The sequence below is a fragment of the Corvus brachyrhynchos genome, unplaced genomic scaffold (assembly GCF_000691975.1).
Source record: "Corvus brachyrhynchos isolate BGI_N302 unplaced genomic scaffold, ASM69197v1 scaffold245, whole genome shotgun sequence".
In the NCBI taxonomy this organism is placed as follows: Eukaryota; Metazoa; Chordata; class Aves; order Passeriformes; family Corvidae; genus Corvus; species Corvus brachyrhynchos.
In genome coordinates, this window is record NW_008238988.1 from 1,111,886 (window position 1) to 1,127,809 (window position 15,924).

Consider the following 15,924-nt stretch of genomic DNA (forward strand, 5'->3'; position numbering starts at 1 on the left):
TCTTCACAGGTAATTTCCAGTCCTTTGGCTGCCTCAAGCAAACCCAGCCAGTTTTCCCACAGCACTGCTACAATCCTGGCCAGGGCCCTGTCACTTCCTCTGCATAACCTCATGAGCTCTCCAGAGATCTGCCTCAGCTTCACAAGCTCCTCTTCAGCAGAGTCAATGTTGGAGACTAAAATCTTAGAGGAAAAAAACCCACATAAATAAGTAAAATGCTACAGTCAGAAGTATTAATGAAGTATTCAGTAACATGATTAGGATCCTCTAGGAAAATGGCAATTGCTCCACTGAGCTGGCATAATAGGGTCATGATAAGAGAATTCATTTGGCTAAGACTGTGGAGAAAGATGGGGTAAATGAAATGTTTGATTTCTACAGCAGTAAGATATACTCATTTCACATGGTCTATTACACCTGGTCTTTTAACAAGTATATAAATGTATTAACATATTCTGTGGTTTTATATATACATATAAGATAAAGATTTCATCCTAATATAAGTACAGAATAAAGAATTCCACTTCTTTCTACTATGATATCACATAGTATATATAGTGTGCATAGCTGCACTAGTTTTGCATGAGCTTTTCAAGTTCTTCAGAGCCTTTCTTACCTTGCTTTCTTCCAAATGCTCCAAAGATTCTTTATAAGACGTTGGAATCTTAGACAAAGACTGTCTAAGCATCTTTTCCAGTTTCTCAAGGTTATTACACACTTTATCTTTGGTTTCTGTATAGCTTTTGTGTTTTTCAAAATATCTGCATGAAATAAATGATGCAAATCAAAATTCGTTGTTGTTGCTCCTCTCTCCAACCATAATGCCCAATAGAATAAAAGTTTTAAAAAACCTTATGAACTTCAAGTCCTGACTGTTTTGCAAGTTACTGTCAATTAGCATTTGTTAAACACCTCAGCTTTGATGCCTGAGGTACTGACCACTGGATCATGATCATGCAGTTTAAAAATCCTTTACTCTCTATCCCAGACTTTTTCTATACGTGTATCTGAAGGCCCCCCAGACTTCTTCTGTACCCGAAGGAAGGAAACTACAGCCTGTGCCTTGTTTGGGCTTTACTTTCTCAAGCCATCAGAACAGCCTGTGGAAGACATGAGTTAGGGACCCTCTGAAAACTATTCTAACCTCCACCAGCACTTAAGACTGTAGACCAGAGACTGTAGAAATGTGCTTTCTTCTGATTCTGGCACCCTATGATCCTCACTCAAGCCCCATGTTTTGGAATATACAACAAATGACTGCACTGTAAATTAGTAGTAATATGGCAATTTTCTTTCCTTAACAATCACACCTGAGAACAACAGGAATGCTTACAGTTCTTTCTGCTGGAGTTTATGAATACCTGAATTTCCACCAGAGCAGAAACACCACTTGATTTATTTTCAGTCAAGTTTCTCATAACAAGGAACAAGATCTATGAAGATCTCTTAAACCCACCTCTGTTCATCAGCTTCCTTTCTTTGAGCCTTCTTCCTTAATGCCAAACTCTTATCCACCAGCTCTCTTAAAGCATTTTCCAGACATACTTTGTCTTCTGGTTTCACTAGGTTTTTCAGCTTGGAGTGCAGATTTTCTAAGTCAGCCTTTGCAGAGTTGAATTCTTTCTCCTTCCACTGTGGAGTCTGACAGATCTCCTCTGAGCTACAGAGCTCTGCTGCAGCAGCCTGGGCTGGAGCTTCATAGTCCTCGAGGAACCTGGCAGCCCTCTGAAGGGCCTTGGTATAAAGCTCACCAGCCCTACATGCCTCCTCCAGGGCACTCTGAAAGCATTAAAAAGACAAAGGAACAATAAAGAAAGACTGCTGTGCTCCTCTGGATCACCCCATGGTCTTAAAATTTCACACTTGGCTGTCTTTGAGACCAATGCTCCCAGAACTGGCCTGAGGAGGTGAAAGAGGACATGTGGCAAACACATTTTGCTACCTATGTAGACACAGAGCAGTGGTGTAACCCATGGACTGATTGCCCTCAGGACAGGAATTATGTTCACCCTTCCTGATCACATTGGTCTGACCTGTGCTTTAATCTTCTTGGTCATTCCCAACTGGTAAAACTTCTCCTTATAGCAGAAACAAGGTGCTTGGATTTTTTCATCATTGTCACTATTGAAAATGTTGCCTATAATCACAGGATGACTGCACCCAGTCTCTCTTCAGCTGAAGATTTCAACACAGCCTTTTCCTTCCTCCTCTTTACCATTCTTTTCTTGTGCTAATCCCCACTGATTGACTATAATCAAATTGAACACAACTTTCTTTGTATCCTTGGTTTCTATCATGATTCCCATCCTATCCACCAATGCAGAGATGATCAGGGGCCAATTCAGCTGTTAGAATAAATGAGGATGTGAGTCATGAAAATAGAAATGCCACAGTCACAGACACCTCATCTAATTATTGGGGAAAGGCATATGTCAATACTTCACTTTCACTGAATATACTTACAACACGGGCAGCAATGTCTGCCTTCAGTTGTGCTTCCTGGCCTTGCAGTGTCTCTAACTTTGTTTCTACAGAACCAGCACGAGATTTTTCTTCTTGGTTTTCCCTCCCTTTTTCCATTATATATTTAAGAGCAGAAAACTTTGCTTCCATCATATTCTGAATTGCTTCCCATCGCAGCTTTTCATCCTGCATTGTATTTATGTCTATCACAAGTGGCTGCTGGAGTTCTAATTGAATATGCTTTATGATGTGGAATATATTTTCTGCTTCATTCTGGCTACCTTCCTTGTTCACGCTCTGGAGCCCAGAGACCAAGTTTTGAAGAAACTGATTCAACTCCTCAACGTTTTTCTCCAGGCTCTTTATTTCTTTCCTCTTTGATTCTTTAAATGACGTATCAAAGATCTCATTTTTGTTTATTTGATTTGCTGCCTCCTGGGTTAAGTACAAGATTTGCTGAACTGCCTGCAATAGAATCTGTGCAGATATGACATTCTCAGCAGGAGAAGAGCTGGAGCTATCATTTAGGATATTGGCTTCTTTTCTCACAGTGGATGTCACGGTCTGGATTTCATTTAGCAATACTTGAATCTTATCCCATTCCCTAACAATATTTTCCAAGTGTATTATCTTCCCTTTAATTTTATTTTTAATTTTAGAAAACTTAGTTTCCAATTCATCCAGCTGCAGTGAGTCCCATTTCAGACCAACGCATTCAAATATTTCCTTGTACTTCCTTACTTGTGACAAATTTGACTGAAAAGCTAACACTTTTTCTTTCAGTGCTTTGCATTTGTCCTTCAGTCCCTGCTTGGCACCTACTAATTCATCATCTTTTAGGTTCATTTCACCATCCTGTAGATCATTAAGATCCTGCTGCAATGAAGCTATTCCTTCAGCAAACTCTCTGGAGACAGCTGTCTTTTTTTCTACTTCATGAAGTTTACTTTGAATTTGCCTCTGTGTCTTCCTTGCTCTGTTCTTCAGACTTCTCAACTGATCAATCAAGAAGAGTTGCTCAGACAGGCTCAGCTGCCCAGCTGTGACCTGACTCTCTTTACAGTGGGATGAGATAAGCCCTTCTATTTCCTGTATGTCCTTTAGCATCTCCTTTAGAATGGCTTGTTGGCTGACCAGCTCTGAGCATGTGCTGGTTTGGTCTGGGTCAGGCCTGGCCATCAGCTCGGCTTTGCGAAGCTGAGAGTGAACTTTGTCTATTTCTGCAGTGAGTCTTTGCCTCTCCTCCAGCTGGAGCTCCAAGTGCTGCAATCTTTGAGCAGATTTTAAAACAAGAGCCTTGTATGAATTCCTCAATGTTTGTAAAAGGAAGGTCATATCAGAGACCTCCTCTGGCTCCAAGCTGGGAAGGACGTGCTGGAGCCCATAATCCAGGGATACAATAACAGGTTCTCTGTTCAGGACTTCTGTGTTCATTAGCTGACAATTTCTGATCTGTGATTTGACATCACTGGGGAAAAGTGCTGCTTTCTGATCAAGGTGGGACAGTGAATCTTTGACCCATGAAATATTTTCTTTCAGCCTCTTCATCATTTCATGTTTCATGAGAGCAGGACCAGTGGTCTGAATATCCTCTTGAGGAGTTTGCTGTGCTGATAATGCTTCCAATTTGCTCTGCAAATCATGTATAGAGTTCTCCAAAGCCACCTTCTCTTGATCACTCCAAATTCTTTTCATCTGCAGCTCAATCCTTCTTTTTAATAGAGAAAGACCATGTTTAATATCCTGTAGCTCTGTGGTCCAAATTAGAGGGTCTTTGGCTTTTCCTGCAGCTGAGGCATGTAACTCTGCTTGCAAATACTGTTCTTGTATCAGCCTCTGAATATCCTGTGCTTTATTCATAAGCAGGTTAAATTCATCGATTTCTGCCACAACCTGATCATGTTTCTTTTGCACTGCTTGTTCCATGTGCTGCCACCAGTGCTCCAGTTGCCTCATTTGGCTTTCTGTCAACACTTTATCCATGCATGTCAAATGCTGAGATAAAACTTCTTGCTGACTCTGCAACTGGTTTAAGACATCTCTTTCTTTCCGTAAGGACTCTATGCATGCCTTAATTTTCTCCAGAAGAACTGTGTTGTTCATAGGACCCCTGCCAAAAATATGAGTAGTGTTCAAAAATAATGAATTCTCCTTATACACAGACGTTTTCAAAAACAAATTTCACTGTTTAGAGTACAATTCACTAACTTTATTCACTTAATCATACGTATCTCTCAATGTTCTCTTAGGAATTCCATGACCACCCCTGCAGTATCATTATTTCTTGCTTATAGGTAGAGCATTCACTGTTCACAGATATCTCTTCAGAAAAGATATGTTCTACTGTGTATTCTCTAAAATTACAGTATATACTAAGATAGATTGTAGGCCTCATTTTAAAAATCAGCAACAGTGTTACCTCTAAGTGAATTAACAACATTTTATAGTAATTTCCAGTTGACAATGAAGATAAAATTTGGTTATAAAAAACCTGAGAAATTTCCATTCATGCAAGATAAACTCTTCCAAATGAGTCTACTCAGCTTTTATTTCCAGGAGTATTTTTAAATGCCCATCTGAAGTACATTTAGCAGATAGATTTTTATTACATTTTTTAAATCTCTTTGGTGCAAATTAACAATTTCAAAAATTTTAAAGATTTTCAAATTATTTTGATACGTTACTGTGACAAACTAGTTTTGTGTTTTGAAGACTAATTCACAAAACACAATAAATATTTTTTGTGCACTGGTTACCTCTGAATTGGTAAGCTAGACTTACTTACTGCCATGGAACTCTTCCTATCAAGTAAGGTTATTTGTCAGAATAAAGACATATTTCATTCAGAAAAAAAATCAGAATCAGTGAGTCCTTGAAGAAAAATTAGTATTTCACATCTGCCACATTTTTTACAAAATATTTTAAGATGGATTTTTTATAGGCTTTTAGCCCAGCAACTACTTCTTTGTTTTGCCTAAAGAATAAAGAGAGTAGATGTTGTATAAGGATAGCAGAGAACCACCAGAAATTCTTCTGCTTAACTCTGTTCACAAACTTACAAACCTCTAAGACTTCTCTTGAAGTGGATATAACTCCATATTCTTGTCTGAGCATTACTGAAGCACGGCACAGAATTCCGTGTAGGGCCATTATTTGCTCTGCAACCTCTTAACCAAACCCCTCCACTATACTTACATTTTTATGTTATCTTTTTCTGTTGACAAATTTTTCATTGAGGATTGTGCAGCAGAAAGGGTTTTCTGGTATTCATTAATTAAACAGCACTGTTGTTGCTTCACTGCCTTAACAGCTTCTAGTTCCTGGAGCAGCCTGTCCCAGCAGGGCACCGCAGGCTCCACGGTTTGCAGCTCTGCTCTGCTTGATCCTGTTCCATTGGGAATTGCTTCTTCACTATGGCACAAAGACTTTGCTTTCCACGTTTCCAGCTCAGTTTTTAAATTCTACAATCAAGTCCACCACAGAGAGAGAGGGGATTAAAGGATGATCTTGAAGACTTCAAGCTTTCAACACAAAATATGGCTAAATAGTGATTCACCTACAACCATATTCCTGCTCATCCACAAGCAAAGGAGCACCTCATGGAAGCACACCTGCAATTCTAGGTGCATCTACTACTGTGCTCTGGAAGAGCAGTACAAACTATGGGGTTTACATGGGCATGCATCAAGGCACAATGTTTGCAGACTAACTGACTAATCATGCACTCAAACCTCAGATAAGGCTACGGATAACAATTCTGGTTTGCCCAAGTGAATCACAATTCTGCAAGTGTATCACTACATTAACGATGAGGAATGGCTTTGCAGTTTCCGTACCTCCAGCTCTTTTAGTTGCTCATTTATAAGCACCATATCCAGTTCAGCCACTTCATTTTTCAGCTCATTGACCTTTTGCTCCTCTTCGAAATATTCAGTGTTTATGTGCACTCCAGGAAATAGCTCCTTCTGGACAACCACTTCTGCACCTGCGTCCTACAACACAAAACAAGATTCTTATTTCTGAAGGCTCTAAACTAATAAGTTTTCTGACTGCAGCACCCTGCTTCACATATTTAACCCATGCCTAAATCCTGCTGTGGTTTGCCCCACAGCCTCTGTGGATCAACCAGGACCCAGGAACTGGAAGCTCCATCACTGTCCCCCACCCCTGCAGTGACCCCAGCCTGCCAGCACTGCTCAGATAGCCTTGAAATCTCTGCCCAACATTTTAAGTGAAACTCTGATATCTTCACCTTCAAATAACATCCTCCCTGCACCCACCTCTGCTACTAATTAATTCATAGGTCTGTTGTGTCTTCTCCCTCTCTTCCTTACATATACATGGAACTTTTATCTTCTCCTCACACCCACATTCCTTCTGCTCAGCACCTGCCCTGACAATCCTATTGTGTCCTTCACCACAACACCTCTTCAGCTCTTCTTCACAGGGCAGCTAATGCATGAAGCAGCTTGGCTGTGACACAAAGCCCCACCTGCCACTGTCGCAAGTGCTATCCAAAATCTGGAGTAAGATGAGAGCAGTAGGGAGTCAGGCTCAGTCAAGGGTAGGGAGGAAGTGATTAGGAGGCTCCAGAACCAGCCCCTGATTCCCATGGCAGAAGGACAAGTCACTTGGGCTGGGGCCAGGTTTAACATCACCTTCAGCTACTGCAGACAGCAACATAAATGAAATGTCACAGCTTAGTTTGATCACGTGATGATACCTTAAAAATCTTTCTGCATTTCCCTTCTCCCAGTACCTGTCTATATCTGGTGATCTGTTCCATGTATGAACTTCACATGAGTGAATGCATACAAATACACAGATATTACCACAGTGTGAGCTTCTCCATGGTACTAACATCTAAAATAAACAACAGTACAAAAATTCTTGTTTGATAAACTTAATGTATTGCTACTTTAGATACTGTTTTACTAGAAGCAGTCAGCTACCCCTGCAGACATGTATCACTTGTAAGCTGTCACTGTCATCTCTCCCTTCAAAGGTCATGAGCTATGCAAAATACACCTCCTTTCAAGTGTGGGAAACATACAGCACATAGTATCAAGAGAAGAATAGTTCTACTTATTTGAACTCTTGGTTATTTTCAGTCAAAACTGAAGAAGCCACTCATGAAGTAGTCAGTCAGAGAACGTTTCAATTTCTCTGTGTACATATCCATAACAGTTGTATCAACTCAGACATAAGATTTAATCTCAAGAGACTTTGGAGTGCCATAGAACTGAAGAAAGCATTAAAACTCAGCTAAGCTATCACACAGAAAGGAGGAAATCCACTTTACTGGACTGAAATATCAACACATCAAAAGACACAGACAAGTATCCTGACTTTAAGAAAAATGTTGCTGTGTACTTGTTTTGCTTGTTTGTGTGATGTTCTCGTTGCCCACTGTGGCACTGCCTCCATGGATACAGACAGGGAAGGCTGCACTGCAAATTCTGAGTCCAGTTTTGGGCCCCTCACTACATGAAAGACCTTGAGGTACTGGAATGTGTCCAGAGAAGGGCAACGGAGCTGAGGAAGGGTCTGGAGCACAAGTCTGGGGGTGTTTAGCCTGGAGAAAAGAAGGCTCAGGGGAGACATTATTACTCTTTACAACTCCCTGACAGGAAGGGGCAGCCAGGTGGGGTTGGTCTCTTTTCCCAGGTAACAAGTGACAGGAGAGGAGGAAATGGCCTCAAGCTGTGCCAGTGGAGGTTTAGATTGGTTTTTAGGAAAGACTCCTTCAATGAAATGGTGGTCAGGCACTGGAACAGGCTGCCCACGGCAATGGTGGGTCACCATTTCTGGAGGGATTTAAAAGATTTGTAGACATGGCACTTGGTGACATGGTTTAGTGGTGAACTTGGTAGTGCTGGTTTAATGGTTGGACTTGATGGGTCTTAGACGTCTTTCTCTACTTCAACAATTCTATGATGATTGCATTGTTCCTTAAATGCTTTCAACCGTACCCACTATGACCTCCATAATTTTTCCAAGAGCTGAGGTTAGTCTAACAAGTCTGTAGTTTCCTCGATCTTCCCTCACACCCTTTTTGTAAATTGGAGTAACACTGCTAGCTTCCAGTCAGCAGGGACTTCTTCAAAATCCCAAGGCCTTTGGGAGGTTTTGTTGGGTTTCCAGTTAGAGCAGATGTGCAAGTCCCAGGTAAGACCTGCCCATGGACAGGCCAGCTGTGGACCTGCCTACAGATTCACCTCGAAGATTAGATCCAACCCTACCTTCAAATTAAGAATGTGGTGTCCAAGATCAGCAGTCACAGGGCACTTCTGTAACTTCTGATGTAACTCCCTTACTCTTAAAGAGTAGATTTAGTAATGTACCTTGTCATTAATTCAGCTTGAATCCTTTCTCCTTTCTCTATTTCTTTTATTTTCTTACACTGGATCACCCTTGGATTTCAGTTTTCTGATCTGCCTTCCTTATGATGGCAAAACTATCATAACTAACTGTAATAACATGGAAAGAAGTCTGTATTGATTAGCAGTTTGAAGAGAAACTCTAAATATCATGAAGATTGATTATGATGGCTCTAAAAACTAGGGTGAACTCTTTTTTTGAACAGATCCACTGAAAATTATGATGCGGCAAGCACTTTGGATGAAGTTCAAAACTATCATGGACATAAATAAGAACTATACACAATGGTCTTGATTTTGATGTAATTGTCTCTTCTTTTAAAACAACTTCAGCTGAGGCCCATGGGAAAACAAAAATGGAACAACTGGCAAATTTCACTTGAAATAACACACTGTGGGTTACCTCATGTGCAGGAACTGAGGGATTAGATCCCAGACCATCTTTCTCATCTGCTGCAGATTCCAGGACTCGACCTTTCTGGCACACCTTCTGTTGAACCTGCCCCCCATCTTCTCTATATGACTGATTCTCGACATCACTAGGTTTCTCCTTTTGGTGTAAGAAAAACAAAAGAAACCAGTAATCAAAAAGCTCTAATCAAACCTGCCGAGCAGTAATTACAGTGCTTGAGATGAGAAAGTTATGAAGCCCATAATTATAGGTAGATGAGGGAAACCATAATTACATGTCATAATTTACTGTGGGCAAGGTTATGGCAAAGGAAACCACTTACAAGAAGCAGTGCTGTAATTTCACCATAAACTTTTAGAATAAATTGCAAGTGCTCTGACCTATGCTGTTTGTATTTCATTATTCTAAGCAGGGACCTTGAATTGTGTGCTCCTGGACACAGTCTTGAATGCATTTTTTAAAAGGCTTAGCTTTTTCCCAAGGACTTGGACTTGTACTGTAGACAGAGAGTGTCTGGTTAGACACTCAGGCAGGACAGTCCCATGGGTAACCTGGAGATTTGCTGGATGTGGGTTTCAGTATCTCACAGAGTTCACTAAAACTGAAATTCTGAGCAGAGTCTGGATCTGTAACATCTCCCCTCTTCAGGGAGGGGATGACAGCAACGAGACCCCTGTCAGCCTTTTCATCTCCAACAGGAACTTGGCCTCTTCCCACTCATTATGGCTCCAGTTCCTAAACACTGCTCTGGTGTCAAAATTCACCTTGTACCAGAGTGCACCACACAGGGCACAGCATTTCAAATGCAGCCTCACACATGCAAAGTAAATATGTAAATAAGAAGTCTATATAAATGCAAGCAGGTGAAGCACAACAACAGTATTCAGGCAAAATGGTCAGGAGATTTCACAATACATCCAGGTGACTTGGAATGCAATAGCCCTTGGAGTGAAATATCCTCAGCAAACCACTAAAGAACAAATCTCCCTCCATACTAATTTTAAATGTACAGGATAGAATTAAGTGGGCTACCACATACTAAGTGTCACATCAGACAAAATTCACTCAGTGTAAACTTGAGGCTTTTCTTACTCATCTATTAGTAGTATCATCCTCATTGCAACTAAACTGTATACATATACCCTCAAATTCAACCCCTCCAGTGTAATCTCATCTCCAGTTACCTGTGCTGGATGGGCTTTTTTCCTAGATTCATCCCCTTCAATACCAACACCATCCTGATGTCTTTCCAGTTCTGCTTCACCACCCAGAACTGCACTGTCCAGAACATCCTCTTGGACCCTGTCATGTCTGTCCATATCTGGGCTCTCCTTATCAGCCTCCTCCTGATTTGAAAAATGCAAAATGTTTACAATCAGTAAAAGTCACAGTACAAAATTTAAGCTTGCTAAGAGATTTCCCACTCCACAATCTGTCTACTTTCTCTTCAGTTTAGTTTAATGAATGAAGGAGAAGGCTGAGGTAACTCAAACCCAGAGAGCTGGAAACCCCTGGTCAGAGCAGTTTGCCATTTTGGGACCTTAACCACTCAAACAGTTTCAGGACAAAGCAAACAGAAGTAACTGCTCACATGATTTTCAACATGGTTACAGAAGTTTCTGATTAGACACATTTGGTAACTATTGACCTTGCCCATCCCCAAAAATCCCAGTATGGACACTTTCCACTCTGGTATTTCATGGTCATCTCTCCCAGATACTCTTATTACTCCATGGTCAGGTAAATGAGGGAGTATTCCAAATCACTCCCTCAAGCTTAGCACAGTTTTTTACAAGTCGTTTACAGCATCAGTGTCCTGAGGTCCCATAAAGATCAGCAGTTCCAGGTCAGTGACCTCCCATCACCTACAGTGATGAAACCTGTTGAATTTTCATCCCTGGAGGTGTCCAAGGCCAGGCTGGATGAGGCTCTGAGCAACCTGGCCTAGTGGAAGGTGACCCTGCCCATGGCAGGGGCTTGGAACTAGATGAATTTTAACATCCATTCCAACCCAAACCATTTTGTGATTCTGTGATTTTATGAAACCACAGGTATGTGGTGGATTTTGCATCATGGACAAAGTGGGTCCAAGCCCTGGGGGTCTGCAGAGGCCATCACTTTGATCTCTTGCACTCTTCACATGAGCAAGGCTGAAAGGATGATTTGGAGAGAACATAATTTATTGTTCCTTTAATCAGATAAGGAAAACATGCCTCTGTAAGACAATAAATTTTAAGGACTTCCATATGGATTTCTACTGAACACACACACACATATATATATATACTGACAGATATTAAAATACATTTGTCAGGTACCTGAACAGCCTGCCCTAATCTCTCTTTGCTGTGATGGATCTCTTGTAATGAGCTGTCTGACAATACACTGCTTTCCTCCAAAACTGGAGCATTCTGCTTCTCTTTCTCTGATGTATTTCCATTTATAACTTGACCCTAAGAGAAATGATAGAAAAGGAAATCTACTTGTGTTGCCATAAACATTGTATTTTAACATAGAATCCCTGAATGGTAAAAATTATTCTCTCTGAAAACAAACAGGACAAATACTGTGCTGCAGTTCTAAACAAGTCTCTCTGGCTTAACAGAAGCTCTCAAAGCTCTTTGGCAGAGGTGTAGCTGCAATTGTTCCATCTCTACACCTTCTCCCTTGTACCCTGACCAAGGATACCTGCTCTAATTAGTGGCAAGAGAAAGTTACATGCATTTAAATGGAATTATATTTACACAGAAATCTGTTCTTTTGAATACATTATTGGCTTGCTACAGACTTGTTATAACAAGGTTGAGTTCTTTCCACTTCTTTGGTTTATACATTTGTATTTACAGGAGGCTTAAATTCAGTGAAATTAAGGATGTGATACACAGAAAACATTTGAGATGTCTTTTTAACCAGTTTTTCATTGTTACTGTCAACAAATAAACTCACATCACACATCTCCAGAGGCTCCTTCAGTTCCACTGCTGTGGGGGTCTCCTCTGCAGAGATTCGAGTACCAGAAGTGATCTGTGTCTCTCTCTTCAGCATTGTATCTGCCTTATCTTCCTTTTGTACTTCATTACCAAACTCATCTTTTAACTCAAGGGCTTCACTGAAAATGTTTTCCTTCTTTTGCTTGACATTTTCAAGTCTTTCTTCCAGACATTTGTGTTCGCTCTGAAGTGTTTCAATCTCATCCTTAATAAACTCCTGTTCCGGTGAAGAGGTATTTTGTTTAACAGTTTCTGCTAAAACCAAACTTTTCTTCACAGTGTCTTCACATCGACTAAGAGGTCCCTGTTGTTCCTTTAAACACAAAGAAAACATTTTATTTGAAAAGTATCTTTACTCAGTATGCCTAATGTTAAGATCTATAGTCAATCCCTAAAATCGTAAATACTTGTTGTGAACAACAAACTGTGTTTACAGGTACATGCCAACCTATTTGCTGCAGAAAGTCAAATACTAAACCAGTAATTTTGTCAGCCATTTTTATGCACAGAGAACGCCTGAAGCCAAAAGCATTACAGCGATAAAATAATCCCATAGAGCACACTGGGTGGTACACAATGATCCTTCTGTGTTCTGAACAGATTATTCCCCCTGCCTTCTCTCCTATTCCTTTTTCCTTCTCAGAGGAATAGCAAGTTCTGAAGGATAGGGAATTGCAGTGATCCATATCTGAGGTATAGTTTCAGCTTACAGTAGCTCTCTACACTCACAGCTACAAGACTGATCTGCATTCTGCCAAAGAACAAAATAATGTCTACTTATGCATGAAGGACACTTCTTAGAACTGAACTTGGCTCACTGACATTTTCCTTAGCTTTCCACACTGGCTAATTTAAAGACACTGACTAACACCAAATTTAGTGATCTCATTATGCCCTGAGAGGAAAAATAAAAATCCCCACCAACCAAACTGAAGACTCCTGTGTGCTTGAGCTAGGACAATTCCTCCTGAACCTTCAGTTCAGTCAACAGTAAAGGTCCCCCCAGTTCATTAAGAGTGGCTTTAGTCCTACAATTATCTGGATAAAATGAACATCACATACTTTTTATTTTAGAAAGGTTTCGTAGCTTTTCAGTTTGACACCATGAGCAGTTCTCTTTTACAAACGTGATGGTCTCCATGATGCAGAAACTGCAACATACCTGTGATTTCAACTGGTTTTGCTCAGCTGATGATTGTTCCATTGCTGGACCATCACACTCAGCAAGCTTCTCAGAGACAGTTTTCAGCTCAGTGCTCAGGCCTGTTACCTGCTGGTGCTCTTGAACAGGGCTTTCCAATGTCTGCATGATGGTCTAGAAACAAAGGAGTTTCTACGATTAGTCCACAACTATCTCAAACACACATCATCATCCACAGACTGTTACAGCCTTTCCAGGACCTCATCAGCACAACAAACTTGCTTGTTTCCCATAAAGTATCTGGCTAACCACGGGTTAACCACAAAACCATCTAGCTTTCTCCCCAGCACATCATGGACTCCATCATGAACAAAGTTTTTATTAATAGCAGGAAGCAAAAAGGTTGGCATTTCATAGGAATGTGCTCCTAAAAAGGGTGTTTTCTCTTAAAATAGATGAAACATTAGAGGCAGAGTGCCACACAAGGGTACAAATCCAATTTGGACTACACTGGGTGAAACCAAGAACAAGCAAGATGCTGGAGAAGAATCTTTCAGATGTTTTCTAAATTCATCCTTCCAAAAGGAAGAAACCCTACTGTGGCTTGAAGAGTGTAAGAACAAATGTTTCATATTATAGCTATTCAAATCTGTTTATACAGGTACAAAATGTTCTTCACACTTACTTTGGTCTCATTTGTTTCAGTATTTATCCCTCAGAGAAAGAACGAGAAATTCCCTGCCCTTTTTCAGAGGAATTTCTTCCACTCCCAGCTTTCCCCATGAACTTCCCACCTGAATGACACCACAGCTGAGCAGTGAGAACTGCAGCCAACAGGAAAGGAAAGGGAGTGAGGTCCCAACCTGGAGCTGGCTGAGCAGATTTTCATGTTGGTGCTTTAATTCTGACCATTCTGCCTCTGTGAAGCAGGGATCAACAGTGTGGCCCTGTAGATGCTCTTTCTGGCTTTTCAGTTTGCTGAATTGGGAAGTTAAGGCTTCTGTTTTCAGCAGGAGGTCAGCATAGTTTGCCAGCTGAGCTTGCTTCTCCTCCAAACCAGGCTGAAGGGCAAAAATCTCCTGCTGTTGTTTCTCCAGTTCCATTAGAGCCCGTCTCAGATCTTCTTTGCTTTGCTCATATTGCTCCCTGTTGCACTGAAATGGTTCTTGAGGGCTAAGAAAAAAATGCTGTGTTTAATAGTATTGAAACAACAAATGTATTGATTACCTAGAAAATGTCAAACTGTGAACAAGTCGAACATTAGAACAAACTTGAGTGTACTGAATACTTTTTTCTCCAGATTTTAAATTAGTGATCAGACTGGAATTTTCAAGGTGATGAAAAACACTGAAGTTACTGCAGATGAACTGGACCTGCACGCAGGACAAATTACTAACCCTCTTAAACCTTAACCTGTAAACCCACAGTTTCCAGCATCTGAGACGCAATGCTCATGCTCTGTATTTTTCTGCTTTTCATTGCAGCAGAAATTCTGTTTAAAAAACTACAATATGGTTATGAATCTGCTCTCCTTGACTTCTCATGACAGCCTCCTGAAAGGGAATGTTCTGTAGAAGATACACATCACATTTAGTTGGGCGGGGGAGTCTTTGAAAAGAGATACAGACAACAAAACCAGCATATGCAATATGGGCTATGTTAGTACAATCCAGTGATTACTTTCCTGACCTTTACATCGGATTTCTCTTTGTGTGCTTTATAAGCATGCTTGCTGATCTGCTGCAGATGAACAGGTTGCATTTGTCCACAGGAAGTATGCAATGAGACATAAGTAACATTTGTATGTTCACATTTCGTGATGGAGTTCAGATACCTTCCAGATGGAACTTAAATGCCAACATTAGAAAATATGATCCCACACAAACAAATCCAAATAAATAGTCCGGATATAATTCTGTCAAGTACAGCAGGATAATCATGGACAAAAGCAAAGCTTCATTGTTTTGGGTTCTGCCCCTCAAGATTCATTTTTTTTGGCAAATAAACAAAGCACAGCCTCGCATACATGAAGTGCTTTTGCGTCAAGTTCCCTGTTCCAGCTTCTCACTGCTGCTGCTCCTGTGGTGCATCTGCTGTTCACAAGTCTGCTCCTGCAAGGACCTGAGCATCTCTTCAGACATGCAGAGCACCTCCTCTCTTGTCTCCAACTCACTGTGAAGAGAATGCTCTGCATTCTGCTGTGCTGGCTCCTCCTGAGCGCCTCTTGTGCTGTGGGTACTGAGAGCTCAATAATACCAGAAGGCAACAGAAGATTCTCTGGATATTCACGACCACACCAGAAACTATCTCTGGCTATCCCCCACCTGACCATTCAGGCCAAACTGTGACCTGCCCCTCCACAACTCTGCAGAAATACAATTATTCTGTAAGTATCTCATTCTGCTCCCAAAGAACAGAAATTTAATGGAACCGATGCAGGAAGAAGAGAAAACAAGTCAATATAGCAGTAAGTGATCTCCACTGCCTCTTGGCAAATTCCACATTACCTGCTGTATTCGGTGGCCAGCTGACAGACTC

General features: G+C 40.9%; 1 protein-coding gene across 1 annotated transcript in view; it reads right to left on the reverse strand.

Moving 5' to 3' along the window:
• SYNE2 (spectrin repeat containing nuclear envelope protein 2) overlaps positions 1–15,924 on the reverse strand; it is a 170,785-nt gene that overhangs the window by 95,819 nt on the left and 59,042 nt on the right. Inside the window, 13 exon segments of the mRNA XM_017738829.1 lie at positions 8–182; positions 617–761; positions 1,457–1,779; positions 2,464–4,573; positions 5,659–5,924; positions 6,300–6,455; positions 9,247–9,393; positions 10,440–10,601; positions 11,574–11,708; positions 12,202–12,558; positions 13,408–13,560; positions 14,250–14,559; positions 15,894–15,924. The exon segment at positions 15,894–15,924 is cut by the window's right edge and continues 29 nt beyond it. Of these exon segments, the coding sequence (XP_017594318.1) occupies positions 8–182; positions 617–761; positions 1,457–1,779; positions 2,464–4,573; positions 5,659–5,924; positions 6,300–6,455; positions 9,247–9,393; positions 10,440–10,601; positions 11,574–11,708; positions 12,202–12,558; positions 13,408–13,560; positions 14,250–14,559; positions 15,894–15,924 (4,470 nt within the window).